The sequence below is a fragment of the Lemur catta genome, chromosome 11 (assembly GCF_020740605.2).
Source record: "Lemur catta isolate mLemCat1 chromosome 11, mLemCat1.pri, whole genome shotgun sequence".
Lineage (NCBI taxonomy): Eukaryota > Metazoa > Chordata > Mammalia > Primates > Lemuridae > Lemur > Lemur catta.
This window is the reverse complement of record NC_059138.1, coordinates 36,349,275-36,374,157: the sequence shown is the minus strand read 5'-3', so window position 1 is coordinate 36,374,157 and position 24,883 is coordinate 36,349,275. Positions and strand designations below refer to the sequence as shown.

Below are 24,883 nucleotides of genomic sequence, written 5' to 3'. Positions count from 1 at the left end.
AATTATAGTTCCTCCTTGACAAATTTCTATTCTCTACAAAACAAGCAAAAAGAAGGCAAAGTAGACTATCTTGAAATCATAAATTATAAATTCTGCTCAGGAGTTCAATGATGTTCATATGAGGCAGAATCCAGAAGGACCTCTGTCTAGAGGAACTGGAAGGCCACTGGCCTGCCGGGCTAGGTTGAATGACACCTGCTTCAACGCAAAGCTGGCACTCTGGTTCTCTGATCTCCACATAGAGTATCTGATCTACACTTAGCACCAGGACAGTGAAAGGCAGGCAGAGAGCCAACTGCTTTTTGGGTTCATAACTCACCATTTCAGGAGGGCTGAACACATCTCCCCGCATCTGCTGCGTAGGGCCACATTCACTGGCATGGCCATTGCAAAAGCAGCTTCCTTGAACAACCATCTCGTACAGAGCATAGTAGTATTTATCAAGGGAATCATTTTGCCTCCTTCCAAGCACAGTATCCCCAAGGGTATGGAGTTTGGTAAAGTTTATCCTCAGGTTTGTCAATGTCACAAGGTCTACACAAAGGAAAATAATGAAAATAATGAATCAAAGTGCACACCAGCTGTGTCAGTTCAAGGCACCCTCCTTGACAGATAGCCCCTCAATGCCTATAGACATGCAATTACAGAGCAAGATGGCTGACTAGAGATGCCAGGTGCACAAGAAGGGACCAAAGCAATGAATAAACACCTAAGATTTGACTGGAGTGTGGAGGCAAGAGTGCTGGAGTATGGTAGAGGAATGGGGACACTCCTACAGTGGGAATGCAAACTAGTACTGCCGCTATGGAGAACAGTATGGAGGTTCTTCAAAAAACTACCATATGAGCCAACAATCCCACCACTGGGCATTTATCCAAAGGAAAGAAAATCAGTATATTGAAGAGGCATCTGCACCTCCATGTTTATTGCAGTACTGTTCACAATAGCCAAGATATGGAATCAACCTAGGTGTTTCAACAACAGATGAATGGATAAAGAAAATGTGGTATATATACACAATGGATTACTATTCATCTATAAAAAAAGAATGAAATCCTACCATTTGTGGCAACATGGATGGAACTGGAAGACATTATGTCAAGCAAAATAAGCCAGGAACAGAAAGTTAAACACCACATCCTCTCACTCATATGTGGAAACTAAAAAAAAGTGGATCTCATAGAAGTAAAAAGTGGAACAGAGGAAATTAGGGGCTGGGAATGGAAGGGGGAAGGGAGGGACAGAAAGAGATTGGTAAAGTATATAAAATTACGGTTAGATAGGAGCAATAAGCTCAAGTGTTCTCTACCACTGTAGGATGACTATAGTTAATAATATGTTATATAGTTTCAAATAGCTGGAAGGAGGATAGTGAATGTTTCCAACACAAAGAAATGATAAATTCTGAGATGATGGATATGCTAATTACCCTGATGTTATCAATACACATTACATGTATTGGAACATCACTATGTACCCCATAAATATGTAAAATTGTTATATATCAATTAAAAATAAAATTAAAAAGTTTTTTTTAAAAGAAACACAATTACAAGGAGTATGCCAAACACAAAATTTTTAAAAAGGAGTTAATGTGAAAAATATAAGGGAATTCATACCTTGGATGTAGGGGCTGTAAGGGTTTTCAATTTCAAAGCTAGGATCCAAAACTTTAAAAACAACCTGTAAAACAAATGTAGGTAATTTATAGTATATTATCCCAAAACATAATTGTCAAATGCAGTCTTAAAGCAGCGATCCTGACCTTACAAGAAGGCTGAGCCATTGGGTCTCATTTGGTATAGGATACAGATTATCATTTGGGTTACCATATGAATGAAAGTACTGAGAACAAAAATGAATATAAGTAATTAATCAGAGTGAGAGGGGGGTGGATGGGGAGAAATGACTTAATGTGTACAATGTATGCTATTCCGGTGACGGATACCCTAAAAGCCCTGTCTTCACCAATACACAATCTATACATGTAACAAAATTGCAATTGTACCCCATACATTTGTACAAATAAAAGTTACTAATCAGTCATTTTTGGCTGTTTATGCACAAGCAGAAATAGACGGAAATGGTAATAGGACTGGTAAAGAGGGCACCTGGGCTGGGATGGGATGGAGTGATGGACCAGTAAGCCATTATCAATTTGGATCTGGCAGAGAATTCTGGAGCTGCCTTCTGTCACCCATTCTTTCTGCTCTACCTGATAAAATGGTACCTTCCCCCACAACCCCACACCCACCCTGCCCCTCTGCCAGTCCTCAGCCTTGCACGGAGGGATGTTCCTGGCAGATTCCTCTAGGGTGGTGGTTTACAGCAGTGGTCCCCAACCTTTTTGGCACAAGGGACCGGTTTCATGGAAGACAATTTTTCCACGGGATGTGGGGGGAGGGGAGGCAGCTCAGAAGGTGATACGAGTGACGGGGAGCAGTTGTCAATACAGATGAAGCTGCTTGCTTCTCACCTCCTCCTGTGCATCCCTGCCCCCTTCCTAAGTTTCATGGAAGACAATTTTGCCACTGACAGGGCGGGGCCGGGGAGAGGGGCAGTGGAGCTCTGTGGCCAAGTCCCTAACTAGCTGCAGACTGGTTGGGGACTGCAGGTTTACAGAGCGCAAGAATGAGATAGCTAAGGCAGGGCTGCTGCTGGCCTGCAGGGCTCCTCTGCAAGGGTTAGAAATGGGCGTTCCTTCCTCGGGGTGTCCTGAGCCATGGTGCCCAGTTTAAATTTTAGCGCCAGCTTACCTTTAGCTAGGCACTCTTGTATAGGATTATTCCTAATAATGTGTTTATTATTTCTTATTCAGGACTCATTTCAATTTAGACACTTTCATTTTTAAGAAGCCAACAGCTCAAGTTACATTCCAGTAAACATTAATAAATTTTTTTCATTTAAGCTAATCTTATTTTTAACAGTTTAAGTAAAATAAATACAAGTAAGGAAATGCTACCTCACCACCAGTTGAGGGTTCAATATCCGAGTATTTGGAGTCACAAACAAGGTCTCCCACTCCATGGGCCTGGCCAGATGTGATGTTGGGAAAGGAAGTAGCACAATCTTTTGCGAAATATTTGAACACTTTCCAGGTGTGTCCATAGTCTTGGGAACGTTCAACTAACATTGCAGCAGGCCTAAATGTCTGTGAAAAAAATGAGTAAAAGTTGAAATGTTTCTCTAAGGCAGATTTTATCTACTTCAGATTGAATATTTACATATTCTATTTTTTTAAAACTTTATGTGTGTCTTTTAAAATCTACTATACAATAAATACACCGAATCTTTTTCCAATAAGTGGGCACGTATTTACGAGTACATACTTTGTCCCTGTAATCTAATTTCATTTTTAAACTGTTTATGGCTATGTGAATTATTAATTGAAGAAAGATGACATACAAACCGAAAAGCTATGTAATTAATATTTACAGCAATTTGTTGTAGTTCTCTTTGCCTAGAATACTTTTCCTCTAGCAAACTTACAAATCCTTCAAAACCCATCCATGAAGTTTATTCTGATTCTCCAGAGCAGATTTAGCCTCTTAAGAGCCTTGTTTAAATTCCCCAGCATTCTAATCACACCTTTATTTTTGCACTTATCACTTTGTATTATAATTTTCTACTTATATGTTTGTACCCATGACTAGATTGTGAGTTCTTTGGGGGCAAAGAGTGTTTTTTCCTTTTCTATTCATTTTTTTTATTACCAAAACTAGCATTAGGCCTGACATCAAAATTAAAATTTTGATGAATGATTAAAGATAGACTACAGTACAATGATTTGCTCTGGCATCTGACTAACCTTAGTAAAGGCTCTTTAATTTTTCTTCCCCCTCGTGATCACAATCTTTCCATATTTCCCTAAATAATTTCCAGTTCTTGCCCTTTTTTCCTGAAAATTACCTTTCTAGTTCTCATGGTCACTATCACCCCTGTACTTGGAGTTTTCCTTTTCTCTGTGTCTTCTAAGATTTATTTTCATTAATCATATAGTCACTGATTAACCAGCGTGGTTTTCTTTTCATTTAAGAACAAAAACCTAGATGATAAAACTCAGTCTGAATTTATTCTGCTTTTTGTTTATTGCGAAGGAAGTGAAATTCCAGGTGGACACTGAGCATCTAGAGAGGAGAAGGGCAGCAGCCTACATATCTGTACCTTAAAGGTCAAGATAAGGTGACTAAACTGAAATAACGCCTCTAGGTCCAATCTGATGCTGACACGATCAAGACCTAAAGAAAAATGCAGAAAGAAGAAAATCAGTGATTTTGAGAGACCTCTGTTTCTCTTGTGAGTCCCCCACTGTGGCTTGTCTATAATGAAGTCCCTTTGAAGTCACATGGCTGGTGACCAACACTCTTCCCCAATCTGTTGAAGTGGTATCCCATGCCACTCTAAGCCCAGCAGATCTATGTGAGAGCAGTATGGGTTGGTTTTTTTTTAACTTCAAAATATTAAGGGAGTACAAATGTTTTTGGTTACATAGATCATTTTTGTAATGCTATAGGTGTGCCCATCAGCCAGATAGAGTTCACTGTACCTGTTAGGTAGGTTTTCATCCATCCCCTCCTCCTCCCTCTTCCCTGCTTGATTTCTGCTGAGTTTATTTACTTCCCTCTGTGCACATGTGGGCTCACTGGTTGGTTCCAGTTGACTAGTGAGTATATGTGGTGTTTGTTTTTCCATTCTGTAGATACTTCAGTTAGGATAATGGTCTCCAGTTCCATCCAAATTGTTGCAAAAGGCCTTAATTCATCCTTCTTCGAGGCTGAGTATTATTCTATAGTATACGTATACCATATTTTGTTCATCCATCCACAAATCCATGGGCATTTGGGTTGATTCCACATCTCTGCAATTGTGAATTGTGCTGCAGTAAACACTCAGGTGCAGGTGGCTTTTTGATAGAAAGACTTCTTTTCCTTTGGGTAGATAGCCAGTAGTGGGAATGTTGGATAGAATGGTAGGTCTACTTTTAGTTCTCTGAGGAATCTCCATACTGTTTTCCATCGAGGTTGTACCAATTTGCAGTCCCACCAACAGTGTAGAGGCATTCCTTTCTCTCTGCATCCATGCCAGCATCTGTCGTTTCTGGGCTTTAATAAAAGCCATTCTGACTGGGGTAAGGTGATATCTCATTGTGGTTTTAATTTGCATTTCCCTGATGATGAGTGACATTGAGCATTTTTTCATATGTTTATTGGCCTTTTGTCTATTTTCTTTTGAAAAGCTTCTGTTCATGTCTTTTGCCCACTTTTTAATGGGATTATTTTTACCGACTGTGCCCACATCCACATTTTGGTGGCAACACCATGGCCACTGTGTGGCAGCATTACATACTACCAAGAGAGTTCAGAGACATTTCCCATCAGTGCAAAGAGAGGGTTCATTTCCTTGTACTCAAATCTTGACTATACACAAACATGAGCTAGCAAGCCAGAGCTCAGTAAAAATTAACACATCCCTTTCTTTCAACAGCTGCTAACCATCATTTGAACTAGCATTTTATTGTCGCTTGGAAAACGACAAAGCTTGGAGTGGGGATCTGTGGGCTCCTCTGTGGCTGAGGAGACGGCAGAAGTACCCCGGGCAGGACTTTGCACTGAGCTAGTTAGCCCCAATCCATCTAGAGATCGGGGAGCCCAACCCAGACTCGATGGACGCTTCGGTCTCTCTAGAACAGCACTGCCCGACAGAAATAGGAGTCACGTATGTCATTTTAAATGTTCTGGAAGCCACATTTAAAATAGTAAAAAGAAACAGGTATATTTATTTTTCATAATATACTTAAACCGATATATTTAAAAGTTAGCATTTCAACATGTAATCAATATTTTAAAAATTAGTAATTCTTTATTATACATTTTCCCCCCAAACTAAGTCTTAGAAACTTGGGATGTTTTACACTTGCAGGCTATCTCAATCTAGATGGGCCACGTGTCAAGTGCCCAGTAGCCACGGTGTTGGACGGTGTGGCTCTGGACAGCAGCGTCGGGACCTCAGTGAACTTGGTTTTAGCTGAGAGTTCCAGGGTGGAAGGCTCGGGGCAGCGTTTCTGCTGAGAGGGCGGCCGCATTCCAGGCTTCACATCAAGGCCTCTCCACCCTTTCTAGAAGGGGATCTACTTTCCCTCTCTAAGGTGCTTGGCTGAGAACCCCTGTTCTATGAAATCAGCCTGGACAGAGGCACACTCCCTTTGCGAGGAGATGTGGAACAGACGCTGGACGTGGGGGTCGAAGCAGCTGTTAAAAAACAAGGCGGCACTCATCACGAGGAGAGGTGACTGCGGTGACAACCACTTCCCGCTCATTAAGGGGAGTCCAGCTACAGATCAATAACTAGGACCCAAAATGAAATGGCATTTAGTAGACACCGATCGATCACGTGTCAAGTGGATGACATTGAAAAAACGGCCTCATGCTGTACTTGCCCTAAGCTACCTTGTATATCATGACTCTTCCCACTCTTGTCACGGTCTCGGATCCCCTGAGGGAAATGTGGTTCGGAGTCTGAAGAGAGGAGAGATTTTAGCCCACAGTGGTAGAGACGTGGTGAACGGAGTCATTGTGTGGGGGTTAAGGAAACTGAAGGGGTTCCAGGCCCGTGCTGCAGCGGGGCCACTGGGGTGAGCACACACACTGGGAAAGCCCAGCCTGCGGGGACGTGCGTTTGGGCACGTATGGCCCACGGCTGGCGCTGGCACATGCGGGATCCCTGATCAGGCCCACGCTCAGGGCAGGCGCCCAGGAAATGTGGACGGATGGTCAGGGCCAGTGCGGGTCACAACTGCTCATGAACAGAGAAGGGCTCACATCCAGGAAGGAAAGAACTTCAGTCAGGAGCCAACTATCCTTTCGATTCAAATTTTATATTGAAATCTTTGGCTTGCAGTAAGAAGCAGAATGTTCTTTTCCTCTTTCCCTTCATGTGTTGGAGAAGGAAAAGGCACATGGTGCTAACTTTCAGCCCTCCCCTGGTATTATTCATTCAGTTTACATCAGTGTGTTTTGTATTAGGCTTAATTTACCAACACTTCATAAAATTTCTTATTTATCACAAAGAATGAAAGGATGCAGAGATATTTTCTCCCTCACATGGAAAGAGTGAAACATTCTGAGTTATGTGCTTAAAATACACTTTGATTTTCCTGTAGAGGAAAATATTTTTTTTTGTTTAAAAGAAAATAAATTTCATTCTTATGTTAGGCTCTACATTTTTGGTGGATACTGTTCCAGTCCAGTGTAATACCTTATTGTGATATTATTAAGACACACACAGAGAGGAAGATGCCTTATTAAAATATTAAGAAATAAAAAGCTGTGAAGGAACTTAAATTATACCATTTTCAGATTGCCACCATGTCTTTTCTCTGTCTGGTTCAAAACTTGCAATGACATTGTCAATGGTGTGGCTGTTGGGTTGGGTGTACCAATCATATGGAAATCTGGAGTCACAGATGAAGCACTTTTGTTCCTCCTGGAAAACACCATCGTTAAAATTAAAAATAAAGAATTATAATTACTTATTGTTGATCTAAATTAAAAACAAGCTGTGCTTACTATATTTGTCTTTGAAGCTGGCTAAAAATAAAAAGCAGAGGAAATAACAAGACATCAATTTTTCCATCAATAGATGCCTAAATATAATAACTAAATTAAAATATGACCTAGAAATTTTATGAATTTATACATTCAGGGCAAAAATGCAAATTTATGTGAAATTAATTTCTTCTCATATAAGAGGTAGATGACCTGGAAGTTAATTTAAACTGCAGACAGATAATTAGGATGCACTTTTTGAGTTAGAACTGATTCCTTTACCCAAAAAAGGATAATCTGGCATGAAATTAATGAAACAGTTGGCCACTAAGTTATCTGCAACTATCATCTTTTTTCCTCAGATTTTCCAGATAATTTTTGGTAGAAAAGCTTCCATGACCAAAGCCTTTATATTATATGTGTGTACTTAGGAAAAGATTTCAACAGACTCACAATAAAGAGGCCCACTCTCTTATCTTTTCCAATTTACAATTAAGAACTTTTAGTCTCTTAGAGGAACTAGTTTTGCTTAGCATGGATTTTCGCAGGTTACAACAGCAAAGACTAGCCTTTGAGCTTGTTTAATTTCATGTGTCCATTTGCAGCTGTCCTTAAAACTCCTAAGGGGCTTTACAAAGATTTCCAAAGCATTGTCAGTGGCCTGCATAGTTATTTCTGGCTAATCCTTGTGGGACTCTGAAGGAGTTTTTTTGCAAAGTTTCCAGGAGATGGGGCTGTTCATTATAATCTTCCATGCTGGAAACTACCTTCAATAGGATAGGTACTCAGCTGGTGGGGATAAAGCGCACATAGTTTCATTGCATGTCCTTACCGTGGCTTCCAATGCCTGGCATGATCTGAGCAGGGCCACCTCTTTGCCTTTACGTCCACCTGGCTTCCTTCCCTCTTGGCTCTAGCTACACTCGCTTCTTGCTATTTTTCGAGCACACCAAGAAACTTTCTGCCTTAGAGTCTTGGCACAAGCTATTCAATCTCCCAAATATTCTCATTTCTTGCTCCTTCCCTTCTTTCAGGTCTCTGTTTAAATGACTTCATCTCAAAAGGACATTCCCTGACTATCCTATGTAAAAATGTCACTATCTCCTACCCCATTCCCCTCTGCCATGCTCTATCCTTTGCCCTGCTTTACGTATTTCCTAAGCCCTCATCACTACTCCAGACCACATGATATAGTTGTTGGTTTTTTGTCTGTCTCCATAATTATAAGTGAAGCTGAATGAGGGCAGGGACTTGGATTTGTTTATTGCTGCATCATATTACCTACAATAGTACCTGGCACATAGTAGGTGCTCAGTAAAATTTGTGAAATGAATGCATGATAGTTTTTTTTTTTTTTTTTTTTTGAGACAGAGTCTCACTCTGTTGCCTGGGCTAGAGTACCGTGGTGTCAGCCTAGCTCACAGAAACCTCAAACTCCTGGGCTCAAGCGATCCTTCTGCCTCAGCCTCCCGGGTACCTGGGACTACAGGCATGCGCCACCATGGCTGGCTAATTTTTTCTATACATTTTTAGTTGTCCAGCTAATTTCTTTCTATTTCTTTAGTAGGGACGGGGTCTTGTTCTTGCTCAGGCTGGCCTTGAACTCCTGAGCTCAAACGATCCACCTTCCTTGGCCTCCCAGAGTGCTAGGATTACAGGCATGAGCCACCTCGCCCGGCTGATAGTTTTAATAATCATTTCAGCTAGAGTCTGTCAAAGCGATCCAACCCTTCAAGAGATCCATATAATCAGTGCATTTTAGAAGCGCTGGTCATCGTAGGCCTGGTTGTTAAAGAAAATCAAAATGTCCTTTGAAAATGAAGGCCTGATGGATGCTGGGTCAGTTCTGCATAGGGGTAAGGCTAGCCCCAGAACTGCTCTAAATGAGTAGCAGAAGCCTTGTGCTTCTGTCAAATGACGTCAAATCTTCAAAGTATTTCCAATCATACTATGGACATTCTTGGGTAAAATGCTTAACTTAATTATTGCTTAGCTTAATTATTGGGTAAAATGCATAAGCCAAAAATGGCTTACGGGCCATTTTTCTGAAAACATTTTAGAAGCATAGGCTTTGATGGGGCTGGTGCTTAGTTGTGGCCACTAGATGTGGGAGTTCCAGCTTGGGCAACACATAGGTCAGTGTTGACTGGAAGCTTCTGAAGAAAATGTTTCTTAGACATTGGATGGGGAAAAAAAATCATCCTTCATGCTGCATGAATGTTTATCTAGACTAGTGATTGTAGCCCCACCTGTAATACTTTGTCAGCCTGAAACATTTTGAGGTTGTTTTCTAGCTCTAAGCTTTCTAATATTTCTCTCATTCTATAGACAAAAGAAGCCTCTGCAGTTGGATTTACTTCTCTTTTTGGTGCCATAACTTTGAGACATAGGAACGCCAATTTTTCATTATTGTCAGACTATGTTGGCTCTTGACAACAGTAAGCAAATGTCAGTGGTTGAAAACAAGATGGGTGATGTTAGTGTTGGAGAGTTTCAAATGTTAGAGTTGAGAACTACTTCTTTGTCCAGAGGACCTGGACTCTGTAAAATCATTTAAAGAGCATCCATCCCATGTGGCCTAGAATTGAGCAGAACTTCCACCATGTAATTTCCTTGCACACGTGGAGAATTTGCTTTCTTGCACAAGTACTTCCCAAACTTAGAATAGTGCTAAGCACCCAAGTATTGTGTCCACTTATTTAATCATCATCTTTTACTAGAAACCAATTAGAATACAAAGCATTTCCCAGAGACCTAAACAGGTTGCCTTAAATGAACAATACATGGAAAAGCCTGGGCCACTAATGTTGGGCTTATGTCCAGCTTCCTTCCTGCACATCCTCTCATTTAAGGGGTTGGTGTCATTGCTTCAGGGTTTTCCGTAGGTATACTACTCAGATGACCTTGGATGCTTGTTCTACTGCCAGTACTTGGGGAGGAAAAAAACCTGAAAAGCCCAAGGTTTCCTGGACTTTGAATTATATCACAGTTGGCTCCCCAGTTAGTTTCATGTCTTCAGATTCAACCAGGTTATACGCAAATACTGTGCCATTGTAGATCAGGGACTTGAGAGCATCCATGGATTTTAGTATGGAGAGAAGGGTCCTGGTACCAATCCCCCTGGGGTACCCAGGGACAATTGCCCCTGTGTCTCCATTGTTCAGGAAGGAGTATTGTCTCCTTTAATGTTGTCTGAGTAGCCCCCAATGTACTTGGAAAAATCTGCATCATTGATTAAATAATGTTCCAGCAAGTAAACAAAGAGCCAACCCACCTCCAGGTAACTGAGGATGCAGTATTTCTGGGCTCCGTTCAGCCCGCAGGTGGAAGAAGCTGTAAGCTGCCTGTTACGGCCCACGAGGAGATTGCCGGCGGTAGGATGACAGGCACCCCCGCTGCAGTCATCTTGAGCCTTCGAGAAACTGAGCCACCCTTGAACACAACACAAACAGTTACACAGAAGGCAGTCTAAAGGGAGCACAGACAGAAAGAAGAACTGGTTAAACTAGAAAGTTAACAGTCAGTTTATTTTAAATACTGGTTCTGTTGATCTTTAAGGCCCTGGTTGTGGATGTCGTTGGTGCCTCAGCCTGATGGACATCTCCTAGCCTGGGAGGTTACACCCTCGGCGTCCCCTGTCCCCTCCTGGGGCAGCCTGTAGCCAATGACTGATGGATACAGGTTCAAAGGGCTGGCGCCACTGCCTCAGACTGGGATCAACTCCATGGTATGATTCATGCTCAGAATCTCCTCGCGGCATTGGTTGAAGGTTGAAGCTTGACTCCAGCTAGAACCCCACTTGTCTCCATTTCCTCACTCCCGTACTCCTGAGAATACTTCCTCAAAAAATCACTTGCACACAAATCCCTGTCTCAGGCTCTGCTTTGAGGAAACCTAATTTGAGACAGCTTCGATTTACTGGGAATTCTTTGTGTGTCATTTTAGGGCAAATAACAGAAACTAATACATAGGTATGAGGAGGGAGAGACCAAATCCTGCCTGTTACACCAATTCCAACAAAATAAGTTGGAGAATTTAAGAAATGCTTGGGAAATAACTTTCTCTTAAAATATATAAATTCAATCAAGCTCCTTTATAACCTGAATTGTTGGGTTCAGATACTCAAACGAACAATCCTGCTCCATTGGGTACAGTGAGAGATTGTGTTCTAGTCTGTATAGCACACTTATCCTGCCTCAAAACATGCTGTGCAACTGATCTGCCATGAAGGCATTTGGTCACAAGTGTGAGAAGATTATTATTGCAGGGGCAATACTATCTAAATTGTCACCTCAATTCTCTACTTCACTTTTCATGTGTAGCCTCTGAGATAGCATCCTTAAGTCTCTGTTTAAAAATTGTTTTAGAAATTCTATTTGTTTTAAAATTTTAAGTTCTGGAGAAGGGGTAAGTTCTTTGGAGAAATGAGAAGTATATTATAAGCATATAAAAATGTTGGCTTCCTAAACTATTGCTAAATAGTAGTAGTAATAGTAGTAAATAATATAAAACAAAATAAATCCTAGATATGAGATAGAGAAGGGGTGGAAGAGAACTTATGTGATTTAGAAGCCAGTTTCCATTAATTGGAAAAAATTACAACCATAGGGTATCCATTTTATTACTTCCTCTTTTTAAAAAAATTTGATATAATGGCAAAAAGAATCAGAAGCTCTAAGCAGAGAATCTGGACAGGTTGTAAGTCATTTATAAACATTCAGGCAAACATATCTCTTACTAGAGACAAAGGATGAAAACACCAGCAATAAATCCTTTTGATATCAAGTCCTCTGGAAGAATCTAAACCATAGTTCCATCATCGTACATTTCTAAAGTCTTTGACTCTCAGGAAAGATTTACACTGAATTAGGAAAATACCGCTTCACTCAAGTCTGAAATAAAACCCTTACACACAAATTCAGGTTCAATTATTGAGTGACTCAGAATGCAGAGGTTGGTAAATACCTAGGTATAGTTAGGCACAGCTAATAACAGTATTTGGACATTTATATATTTATTTAACCCTGGCTGAAGATGTATTAGACTTTTAAGTTTATTAATATATGACGAACAGCCCCAACTTTGCTTACTGGGTGGGATTAGGTATAATAACTTTTTGAGTCTGTTTTTTCAAAATATGGATTTGCACTAAAGATAAATTCTTCCAAAATGTGATGAACTGAACTCGAGATCAGCAGGATTCTCCATCAGAAAAGGATGTGGGAGATGCTGCACCCTACATCCCTTTCTTGGGTATTTACAGTGGACACCAGCAATATTAAAGTCCCTGAGAAACACTTTCATGGAAAAAAAAAAACAAAATAAAAAGTAATTCTCTTTAAAGTTGCTTAATCTAGTATTTCCCAAATTTATTTCACTATGCAAGGCATTTTTTTATTCAAATCAGATTAACATTTTGTACAATACTAGTAAAACACTTTGGGAAATCCTGAACTCAATTTTATTTAAGTGTCTTCCAGCCTGAAAAATCCTGTGATTCTGGAAGTGAGGGGGTCACTATGTCTTACTTGAAGATTGGTTTTAAAGTTAAATCTCAGGAATTGATTTAAGGTATAAGTCATATGTAATCAAATTACTTTGAAAAAATTCGGAAATTGCCTATATAGCACAGGATACATGGCTTTGTACGCACAAATCCTAACCATAATCCTCAACATAGTGTTTGAGAACCATCAAGTCAGATAAAGGAAGGGAACGAAGGAAAAGCTACGTGCAAAGGGGTGAGCATTCGAATCATGCTGAGTTAAGGTAACTGTTAAATTGCTATATGTGCTCATGGGGTGAGTAGGGTTACCTGAGCTACTTCTTGCCTGCAGGGTTTGTTTCCTCATGGTAGGTATTACAGTTTGGTAAACGATAATGTATTAATATATGTTAATTGTTGAGAAGACTGAATAGAATGAAGTGGAATCTTACTGGGGGTTAAAGTTTGAAGTGAACACATACAAATTTAAATGCATGTATAATGAGAGTCAACTATAATATTTGTGGATAGCTATTTATAGAAATGGTTGTATTTCTTCTTTTAAAATGTGTATTTGAACAGGACAGTGTAGTTTCATTGTTAATTCAATTAAAGGGTTAGAATCCTGTTTGATTCTGGAGGCCAAATGTAGGCACTGGTTTTCTCTTGATTATAACTCAAATTACAAGCAAGGTAATTTTGTGGAAATAAAATAGCCTCTGGATGTAAAGGCACAGGACCTGTAATAGCTAAAACACTTTGAAAAAGAATAAAGGGGAAGAAATAGCCCTGCCCAATATGGAGGCTTACTATATATGAGTAAATAAACAAGCGAGTGTGATATTGGTGGAGGAACGGACACATAGATCAATGGAATAGAATAGAGAACCCAGAAATAGAACTACATAAAAATGCCCAACTGAATTTTGAGGTGCAAAGGCAATTCAGTAGAGAAGGGAAAGCTTTTTCAATGGATAGTGCTGGAGCAATTGGACATAATAGGCAAAAAATGAACTGCAATAAAAACCTCACACCTCAAGATAATTAATAAATATTAATTCAAAATGAATCATGGACTTAAGGGTATAATATAAAACTATAAATCTATAGAACTCCTATAAAACACAGGAGAAAATCTTTGGGACTTAGGATTAGGTGAAGGAAGGATTTTTAAAATTGACAATGAAACCATGATTCATAAAAGGAGAAACTAGAAAATTGGACCTTATTAAAACTAAAAACTTTTGAGTTTTATCACAATGAGATATCATCACACACCTATCAGAATGGCTCAGATAAAAAATAGGAATAACACCAAATGCTAGAGAGGGTGTGAAAAAAACTGGATCCCTCATACATCGCTGGCAGGACCGTACAATGGTATAGGCACCCTGGGGAAGAGTATGGTAGTTTCTTATGAAACTAAGTGTGTGCTTATCATACAACTCACCAATTACATTCTAGGGTATTTATCCCAGACGAATTACAACTTATGTTCACACAAAAACCTGTATTTGAACATCCACAGCACCTTTATTTGTAATAGCCAAAAACTGGGATCAACCCAGATGTCCTTCACTGGGTAAAGGGTTAAACAAAGTGTGGTACCTCTGTACCATGGAATAGCACTTAGCAATAAAAAGGAGTGGATCACAGACACATGCAACAACTTGCATGGATCCCAAAAGAATAACGCTGAGTGTAAAAGGCTATGTACTGCATAATTCCATTTACATCACATTCTTGAATAACAAAATTATAGAGATGGAGGACAGATTAGGAGTTGTCAGGGCTTAGGAAGGCAGATAAAAGGGTAGTATTAGGGATCCTTGAAGTGATGGAACTGTTCTGTATGTTGACTGTGGTGATGGTCACACGAATCTCTACGGTGATAAAACTGCATGGAATTAAATACACACTCATATGAGTACACACATAACTGGTGAAATCTGAGTAAGATCAGTGGACTGTATCAATGTCGATTTCCCGGTTGTGATGTTGTACTATAGTTACACAACATGTTACCACTGAGGGAGACTGGGTGAAAGGTGTATGTCTCTCTCTCTGTATTATTTCAAACAACTGCATATGAACTTACAATGATCTCAAAATAAAAAGTGAAACAAACAATCCTCTCTCCCCCACCCCATAATCACCCCATTAGCCTCTGGATGGACCAAGTAAATCTCACACTCTCAAAATACACACGTGGCATGTTCCAGCAGTTTTTATATACTTTATCCTTGAGACATGAAAAGACATGAAAATTTATGCCAAGCCCTTATTTCAGTAGACAGATGGGCCTATAATATAAAAATAATTACCATACTGTGAAATAAGCTCGGTTTCTCCTCAGTTTTCTCAATTGTAAAAATATAAATAAATAAATTTTTTTCATGACTTGTTTTACATTTAATGAATTTCTTTCCTTCAACTTGATTCCCAAAATAGCCGATATGGCTATTGAAAAATCATGTTCTTTCTTTTATGTACATATTATTCATATGAACTATTGTATTAATCTGGTCATTTTGTGATCATCATCAGGCATGAAACATGTATAGATCATAAATTCTACAGCTAAGAATATCATACATAATGTCTCTACCCCCACAAGTTACCAAACGTCAGTTTGAACAGGAAATTTTCTATCTTCAACCTCATTGTAAAGATTTTTATTCTAAATCAAAAGCAAAACGTTTCTTTCTCTTTCTTTGAGATAGATATGTGAAGAAAGCTCCATCATACACTTATTTTTTTGTGGTATAATAAATGATCCTAGATTGGTTAACATGAATTTTTTAATTCCCCCAGCAACCCAAATCCACATCTCCTTTTATTTTCTGGAATTGGCATGTGAGATAAATAACTATTCAGAAATTTAGACTTCAGTAGACAAAGGTTTTTTTAAAAGCAAGGTCAGGTGTAACAATTCTGCTGATGCTATATGTGGATTAACTAAGACTTCCCTTCCAGGGATTTGTTTATTCTTTTAGACAAGTTCCATCCTGAATTCTTTTATTGGAGTTGTTGCCTTAGAGATTTCACATGTTTTTATAACCTGACTTGGCCTAACTTGTTTTGATCAGTTGTATACTTTTCAGAAAAAGTATTCCAGGACTTAGGGAAATTGAACTATTATTCCTGTAATATTATAGGTATAAATATGAACTTCTTTTCTAAAATACTTGGCAAAAAGTGGCTAGAAACATAAATAAAGTGTCATGCCTGAACATAGACTCAGCAGTATCTTTCCTGGGCTGAAGCTTTCAAATGCCAAGTAACATTAGCGATAGGTTGGAATTGATTCAGAGAATAAAGATGTTTATATCTTTTCACAATCAATGCATTTCTCAAAAATGACATACAACATGAAGATAGAATGATATTTAAAATGAATTTAGGAGATCTGGTCATTTAAAGAAAATTTCTGTAAAGAATCATTTTGTAGAACTATTATCATATAATTTATTTAGTAATCTTGCATATTGATATAATTTTCTTAAACACATGAGATGTTTTCTCATACTTTAGAGTTCACATCAAGCTTAGAGGATGTGAATATACACAAACATTGATGTTTTCACACACGTTTAGTTCTTACGGGTGAGAAAAAGTATGAAGAATGCATGTTAGATAAAGTTTGCATTTGGCATTAAGTTCCCCAAACCTGTGGGCCAATACACCTTTTACGATTCTTTCTCATCTTCCTCAGTCAGAATGCAAAACGAAGTGTTTAAATAGGCTCCAGTATCTATATAAATGCTGATGTTCAAACTACCAATGGGAAAGTGCCCAAGCTGGTGATGTGTGGTTAGCTTGGTTGGGAATTTGACCATAAGCTACCCTAGAGATCTGGTTTAGGTCAGGGTAAGCTTAGGTTTAAGAAATACAGGATTGATTACAGTGAAGCCTTTTCTACCTAAGCTAATTTTGTTTAGAAGATTTTCCCTCCAGAGAGAAAGATCCCCTATCTGAGGAGGGTTCTTAGTGGCTTAGAACTTCTGCAATATGTGAGTAAGGTATTCAACATAGAGGCTTGGAAAAAGAGGGAGTCATCCTCAGTGGATCTTTCTGACTTTGGATCCTTGTTTAGTTTGAAAGAGAACATCCAAGGCAGGTGTATTAATAGTTCAACATCACTCTTTTATGACCATTTGAGGCCAGATCTAAGCCTCCCAGTCCTGGGGTGTGGAGTTATGAACATGAGTCTCTGCTCCCTCTGGGCGGTGGCTCACACCTCTCCAACGCAGAGAATTTTCAACAGAGAACAAATGAACTCTTACGATCTGGAGCTGATCTTTCCCCCGTTAGCAGTAGATCTAACTGGAAAATTACCTCAGGGTTGGGAAATCGCAAAATTAAAAGGCAAGATTCTGAAAGTTTGCTACTGTGAAGAAGTTCAGCACAAACTTTTGAAGAGAAGATTCTAAGCAATTTAGTTAGCACTCAGTAACCAAAGGCAGGGCTGTTATAAATACAGAAAACTCAGATCAAAGAGAGTAATTGTTGGAAACATCTTTTCTATGATTAATGCAAATAATTCTTAGCTTATTAAAAACAGCAGAAGCATGGAGAATTTGGCCTTTTAGCTCAGAGCTGCTCCTTACTTAGAAGAGGGTATTTTGCCTATCAATTCCTCATAAGACCTCATCACTGGGACAAATATTACCTTCAAAGCAGAGCTATTTTAAAAAATTAAATGCGTTATATTTGTGTATGAAGAATCTGAAACTATTCTCTCCATTCTTTAGTACCTTACTAGACTTATCTGCTGATGACATTCCATTAAAGAGTGATAGAAATAGGTGCATGTGGAAACTAAACACGTTTAAATGGAATTTTACAACTGCTTAACACAATTACACAACAAAATAGCTATGCAAATATATAGCAGTATAGAAGAAAGAAGTTTGGATGTGTTTAAAAACTATCCCTACTGAATATTTTAGGACAATTCAATACAAACAGGAAATGGATTTAGACAACTAATACTTACCAAGGTGTAAAAAAAGGGTCAGTTGAAATTGCATTCTTTTGTCAGGAAATGATTAAATTCAATTCTTCTAGATTAAAAAAAGGTTAAAGTCAGTAACTGACAGAATCAATAATTGCCGGCATCACATATTATTTAAAAGCCCTCAAACTTGTCTAATGGTTCTTAAACGCTTTTGAGATATAAAATACCTACAATGTGCATTTCCTTAAAAAATAAGAGTGCATAAAATTTTAACAAATATTTGTTTACTATTAATGTTGCTATTTTTTGAAGTGACAGGATTCAATAACTTGTGGGAAATAAGATGAAAAAATATACTCTCCTTTGCGTATTTTAATTTTAACCTATTTTTTTTTTTTTGCCCATTCTTACTTAGAAATTTTTTTTCTAAAAAATTACAGTTAATACATACTCATTGTAGAAAAAGTAGAAAATTCACACAGGCAAAATGAAGAAAAGCATCACCTATAGTATTACCACCCAGAGGAAAGCAATTAATATCTTGCTGTATGTTCTTCCATACTTTCTTTCCTTGCATATAAATAATTAAAAAAAATAATATCACAGTTTTCTTGTTTCAATCAATACATCCCAGACATCCTTCTGTACCAACAAATTTTTTTAAAATCAGTATTAAACCCGTGTCTCTCCCCTTTGTAGATTTGGTCATGCCCTCGAGAGAGCCGCCTCCCTCCATCCCACAGTCACTGTTGTTGGGGTGCTCTGGTGGAGATGGGAGTATATATGCACCTCAGCGCATAGGGAGGAAAGAAGGTGAACTTCTTTCCTGCACCCGTCCTTTTAATTACTACACAGTATTCCTCTGATTGTAGGAAACTGAATTTATCTAATGAATTCCCTATTGGTTGATGTATACTTTGTTTCTAATATTATAAATATTTCTGCTAAATCTTGTTTATATTCTTAATTATTCCCTAGGATATATTAAATGGAGTGGAAACAATGGACCAAAGAGTATATATGTGTGTGTGTGTGTGTGCGCGCACAGGCATTCATGTGTATACAAAGAGTATATATATCCATACATGTACATATATGCATATACACAAATACACATACTACATGTATAAATGTGTATGCATATATAAAGGTTTTGTTTTTTTTTTTTGAGACAGAGTCTCACTCTCTTTCCTGGCCAGAGTGCCGTGGCATCAGCCTAACTTACAGCAAACTCAAACTCCTGGGCTCAAGCCATCCTCCTGCCTCAGCTTCCCAAGTAGCTGGGACTACAGGCATGTGCCACCATGCCCGGATAATTTTTTTTCTATTTTTAGTTGTTTCAATAATTTCTTTCTATTTTTAGTAGAGACAGTCTCACTCTTGCTCAGGCTGGTCTCGAACTGCTGAGCTCAAGTGATCCTCCCGCCTCGGCCTCCCAGAGTGCTAGGATTACAGGCGTGAGCCACTTTGCCCGGCCTATATAAAGGTCTTGATGTCACTTTCCAATTGCCATGCAAACAGTTTGTCCTAATTTACACTCTCACAACAGTCTAATGGGAACAACAGTTGACACGAGCCCTTGTCAATATTATGAATTTTTAAATCTTTGTCCATTAATAAAAGAAAAAATTATGCCTCATCATTATTTTAATTTTTTATTTGGATAGTAAGAAGTATAAAAAAATATTTTTCCTATATTTTCAGGTGAGAATATTTTTGACATTCTATTCTTCAAGGCTTTTCCTGGGAAATCCTTTGTTTATCCTTCTAGTTCCACATTCCTAACCCCTCCACTCTCACATCCATTGTTTTTCAGTCTGAGCGCTCCAGGTGCTGCTTTCTGAATGCTCCTCACAAAGGTTGTTTCCTTTGCCTTGAGATGCCACCCTCCTATACCCAAATGGCAGCCTCTCCGTGAAGTCTTTTTAGGGTATTTTGAAATGCCTCATTTTAGGCAAATTTCCCATTCTGTGATTCAAGCTCTTTACATAGCCTGGGGTTCATTTCGGAAGTCCAATGTCATAAGAAAATGACTCACTGAGAAACAGTCTTCCTGCAGAATCTGCATCTGAAAGCGAGCTCTACCTGTTAGAAAGTCTGTAATCCTGGACCAATGATCATATACAAAACCTTGTGAAGACCTACAGGGGGATGGAGCCTTAGGGAGGTCCATTCTCTATGAGCAATTTGAATCCAAGCACTGAAACTTTGTATCCATTCAACAAGTCCTCATGTCTCCCTCCCCCCAGCCCCTGGCAGCCACCATTCTACTTTGTCTCTGTGGATTTGACTACTCCAAGTACCTCACATAAGTGGAATCATACACTATTTGTCCTTTTGTGACTGGCTTATTTAACTTAGCATAATGTTCTCAAGGTTCATCCATATTGTAGCATTTGTCAGAATTTCTTTCCTTTTTAAGACTGGATAATATTCCATTGTATGTACCTGGGGAGATTTTAAAACCACCAACGCTCAGGTACAACCCAGACTAATTAAATCAGAATCTCTGGGGTGGGGCCCCGATATCAACATGTTAAAATGCTCTCCAGATTCTCATAGCAGCCAGAGCTGAGAACCACTGAAGGCTCACGGACACCTAAAGCTCATTAATTTGCCCCCCACCCCTCCTGGATTCCATTCTAAAACAAGGGCAAACCCATTGGTTTTGAAACTTTGTTGCACATTAATGTCACCTGGGGAGCTTTTAAAAATCCTGCTGCCTGGGTCACATTCCATACCAATGAAATTAGAATATCTTGGAGTAAGGTCCTGGCATCAGTATTTTTAAAGATTGTAGATGATTCCAGTGGGCAGCAAAATTTGAGACCCGCTGTATAACCATGGACCAACTTGCTCAGGCCAGAAACATGAAGGTCACCCTTGATTCCTCTTTTTCTCACCCTTCAAATCTAAATTCTTATTAAGCCCATTTGATCTTATCTCCTTAAACCATGGTTCTCAAAGTGTGGTCCCTGGACTTAATAAGGTGACCAGTTCATCTCAGTTTGCCTGGGACTTTTCTGGTTTTAGCACTGCAAGTTCTCAGGTCCCGGCATCTCCCTCGGTCCTGGGCAAAGCCAGAAGGTTGGTCACCCTACCAGACCAGCAGCATCACCTGGGAACTTGTTGGACATGCCAGTGATTGGGCCCCAGCTCAGGACCTAGTGATTAACAAATTCTGGGGACAGGCTCAGCACTCTGCTTTCACATGCCCTACCGGTGAGTCTGATAAATGCTCAAGTTTGAGAACCACGGTCCTAGGTAATTCCTTTGTACTGTAAAGCTCAGAGCTACTGCTGCTCCTAGGGATGGCAGCTAACACTTAATGAGAACCCACTCTGCAGCAGGTTCATAATTGTCTGCGTGGCCTGACAACTCCTCAGTCAGACACTGCAGGTCCAGGCTGTGGTGCTGGGGTGAGCAGAGAACATCTGGTAATGTCTGCAGAAATTTTTGGCTGTCACAGTAGAAGAGAGGGATGCTACTGGCTTCCAGTGGGTAGAGGCCAGAGACGCTGCCACAATAAATATGCTGCAATGCAATGGACAGTCCCTGTCCCCACAACTAAGAATTTTCCAGCCCAAAATATCAATAGTGTGGAGCTTGAGAAACTCTGTAAGTGGCTTCAGTGCCCTTAGCCATGTGCCTTATCTTCCCGTCCTTCATTTCTTCAAATTGCTCACCTCGAATCTTCCTCCCTGTTTTTTATTTCCCATTTTTGGTGAGGTAAGCTTCACACTGGGTAAGTATCATAGTGAGTCTGGCAACTTCTGTAAGTTCTGTTATCTGAAATCACCTACCCAGTCATTATAAAACCTGTAGCTGCACAGATAGCCCAGTTTCAGGGGTTGTGGTAATCCCTTCCTTCACCAAACTGCAGATGTAATTGGTATGGCTTTTCTGGTTGGTTTACCAGAGCTGACATTTTGAAACTCACAAGAGCTACATGACATTTTTTTGCATGCTAGATTCATCGGCGAGTTTGAGTGATATATGTAAAAGTGATTGGGGTTAATAAATGTAACATTATTCCTTCTTTGGATGAAAAGCGTATATAAAAGTATTTCCAAAGGCACCGGATGCATTTTGGTAATTGTTTAATGAATGATGCTAGCTGACACTGGTCTTAAAATGAGTTAAGCATTGCAATAAACAGTAAAATATATTAAACAATAACTTTCTGGCATTTCTAACTGATTTAATTTACTGACTGTTGTTCACTAACATTGTTTTATTTGCCCTCACTTGAAGCCTGCTCCCTGTCCAACATCTTGTCAAAGAGGTTTTTTTATTTTTTCTTTTTTTTTTTTTGCCAAAACAACTTGGATGGGACAGATGCAAATATGAGGGGCAAATAATGCCAAACTGCCCAGCTCCTGATCCCACAGGTGGACATAGTGTTCGATAAAAGCCCATCCACAAGAAAGGCATGCATTCCACTCCCGTTTCTACTACTGTTCCTTTCTTCTGCAAATTGTACAGTAACACAGCAGATAATTATAATTAACATATTTATATTAATCTTTAAGACTTTTTCTGGCATGCTTCATATGGGTGATCTTATACATCCAAAGCGACAGTTCTCATAGGAATCTTATATTTAACTTTCTCTTGTTTAACTTTTTTTCACTAGAGATTATATCACTAGAGATTTCAACTGTTTTGCCTAAATTGCATCACAATGAGGGATGCAGAATGCAGAGATAAAGTTTACTTTTAATTACAGCAGACATTTTTCTTAAAACTTAATATTTATAAATATCTAGGATAGTAACAAAAATATTTTGAAAATATAGTTCTAAAGAATTTGAGCCTTTTCTAAATTGTCACAAGCTGTATCCCCATAACAAAAATACATATTCACTGAGCACACAACTTAAAATTGTGCATTTCAACACTACATCATTTGAAGCTTTCTTCAAGGTACAGAAAGGCTCAAATCGTTGGCTGTAACTCACTATGCCTTAAGTATCAATTTTCCCATTGGATGCTGTTTTGTGTTACAATTATCTTCTGTACACATGTCATCTGATTATCATTCTGTAAAAATAATTATAATCTATGCTCTTATATACTGTATTTTTTACTCTATGCTGACTCCCCATGTACCCCCCAAATTCTGAACTTGCTGATACCTTCAGTTAATCCATAAAATTCTAATTTACCAGTGAGACAGCAGGCAAGACTCACCGGGACTCGAGAGTCTGTGTTGGAGGTTCAGGCAGCAAACAGGGCGTGTGAAGACACACCTGAAAGTGAGAGTCAATTTAAGTAGAAAATGTTCTCCCTGAGGCACCTAAAAGTAGGGGGAAAAGAAAGATGAGAGCTATTCCAAAACCTGCCAAAAAGATGATTGTGAAGTTACCTGCCTTAGGTTTTGACTAACAAGCACATGCACGCGCACACTCTGCATACAGAGGGAAACAGAGCTCGATTTTACAGCAAATGTTCTCGTTTTCTCTAAAACCCATTTTAATTGCCATAGATAACGCAGAGACATTTTGTTCCCTGTTTATTTATTTATTTTCTAGTTCATGTCGCAGGGGTCATTTTTAGTCACCTTGATGCTTAGCTATAAAATGTGCTTAAGTAGAGGGGCTTGTTTCTTAGAAATGACAGACCCTGGCCCCACCCCGATCTGCTTCCCTCTGGGTTCTCAAGGCTCCGTTCATTTAATGGCCTGCACATTTCTGTGTACCTTGTGATTTGGCAAGTATAACCCTGAGGGAACTGCAGGTTTAAGTGGTTTGGAAAGCCATTCTTCTACCAAGTAGGTTTATAGGATAGGAGTGAAACTAAGGAAGAGTCTTAAATTGTATTCACCTGTCAGTATATTAAAATATCCATTTCAAATCTATGCGGTTTCAGTGGGTAAGTTTACTGGTTGCTTGAAAAGACACATGCAGGATTCCTAGGGCTCATGGAGGATAATCCCCTGGTGGAAGAGTCATAGCTGTGAACCGAGCCAAAAGAAGACATGCAGTTTTCCACCACATTTACAAGTCAAGGAACAGATTCAACAAACATTCCTCCCACATTAGTTTTACAGACCTTTAAGCATTTTCAGAGATTTTTTTTTTAGTGGTTCTTACCTGTTGCTTGTGTTTTTATTTATTGTTGTGTTTTAACTTGATGCCACCGTTGTTTTTAATTTTGTTTCCTACGGGTCAGGTCCGTCTGCTCCCTTCTGACATTCTAGAAAGCAAACTCCTAGAAGGCAGGAACCATGTCTTTTCCTTTTTAGGGCTAAGTATCAAGGAAGCTCGCAATCAATATTTACTGAACTAACTTGTTTTATTTCTTTATATAAACCAGCAGCATCCATAAAGCATGAGGTAATAGGAAACCAAGGAGCAGTACTTGGTTTGTAGGTAGAAACTTCAGCAGGGAGTGGGAGTGAAATTTAGGGACTTTTCAGTTTGTACGATGAATGGGTTTGTGATCTGTTTTGTTAGTCAAATACTGTTTTTTCCTTTAGATATTTCAATTGTTGTTCAAAACATAAATTCTGGGCACTATGTGTTTATATTTTAAAATATTTCAAACACTGAAATTCCATAACAAGTTTTTTCCTTTTGAGATATGTAAATTTAAAAAGCTTGCTGCATTTTTGAGTGATTTTATTATATCTTCACTGTTTTTCCCCTGATATATGTATCTGCAGTTTTATAATGAAAATTGAAGTGCCAACATTGTTTGAATTTCAAAAGTTTGCCTTCGAACAATTGAAAGAATATGTTGCTGTAGGATATTGCCTGTAAATTGATGCCATGTCTTATTATATCCGCCTCCATCTCAGAAAGGCTCAACTGTCTCTTAGGATTGGGGCTAGGCCTGGAGGCTGTCAGGCAGGAGATATTTTCCCGAAAAATAATTTGCCCATTGAACAGT

General features: G+C 39.0%; 1 protein-coding gene across 2 annotated transcripts in view; it reads right to left on the bottom strand.

Annotated features, from left to right (window-relative positions):
* The window catches only part of LAMB4 (laminin subunit beta 4), a 95,098-nt gene extending 71,861 nt beyond the window's left edge, over window positions 1-23,237 (bottom strand). The window contains exons 1-8 of one of the 2 annotated variants that reach the window (XM_045565432.1): window positions 23,183-23,237; window positions 18,029-18,095; window positions 10,819-10,976; window positions 7,347-7,482; window positions 4,165-4,238; window positions 2,963-3,151; window positions 1,620-1,683; window positions 320-534 (exon numbers count right to left, since the gene is read on the bottom strand). In XM_045565432.1, the coding sequence (XP_045421388.1) occupies window positions 320-534; window positions 1,620-1,683; window positions 2,963-3,151; window positions 4,165-4,238; window positions 7,347-7,482; window positions 10,819-10,976; window positions 18,029-18,062 (870 nt within the window). In that variant the 5' untranslated portion in view covers window positions 18,063-18,095; window positions 23,183-23,237. The remainder of the gene's footprint in view (window positions 1-319; window positions 535-1,619; window positions 1,684-2,962; window positions 3,152-4,164; window positions 4,239-7,346; window positions 7,483-10,818; window positions 10,977-18,028; window positions 18,096-23,182) is intronic. The other variant, XM_045565433.1, reaches the window with a different exon arrangement.
* Between the last annotated feature and the right edge of the window lie 1,646 nt (window positions 23,238-24,883).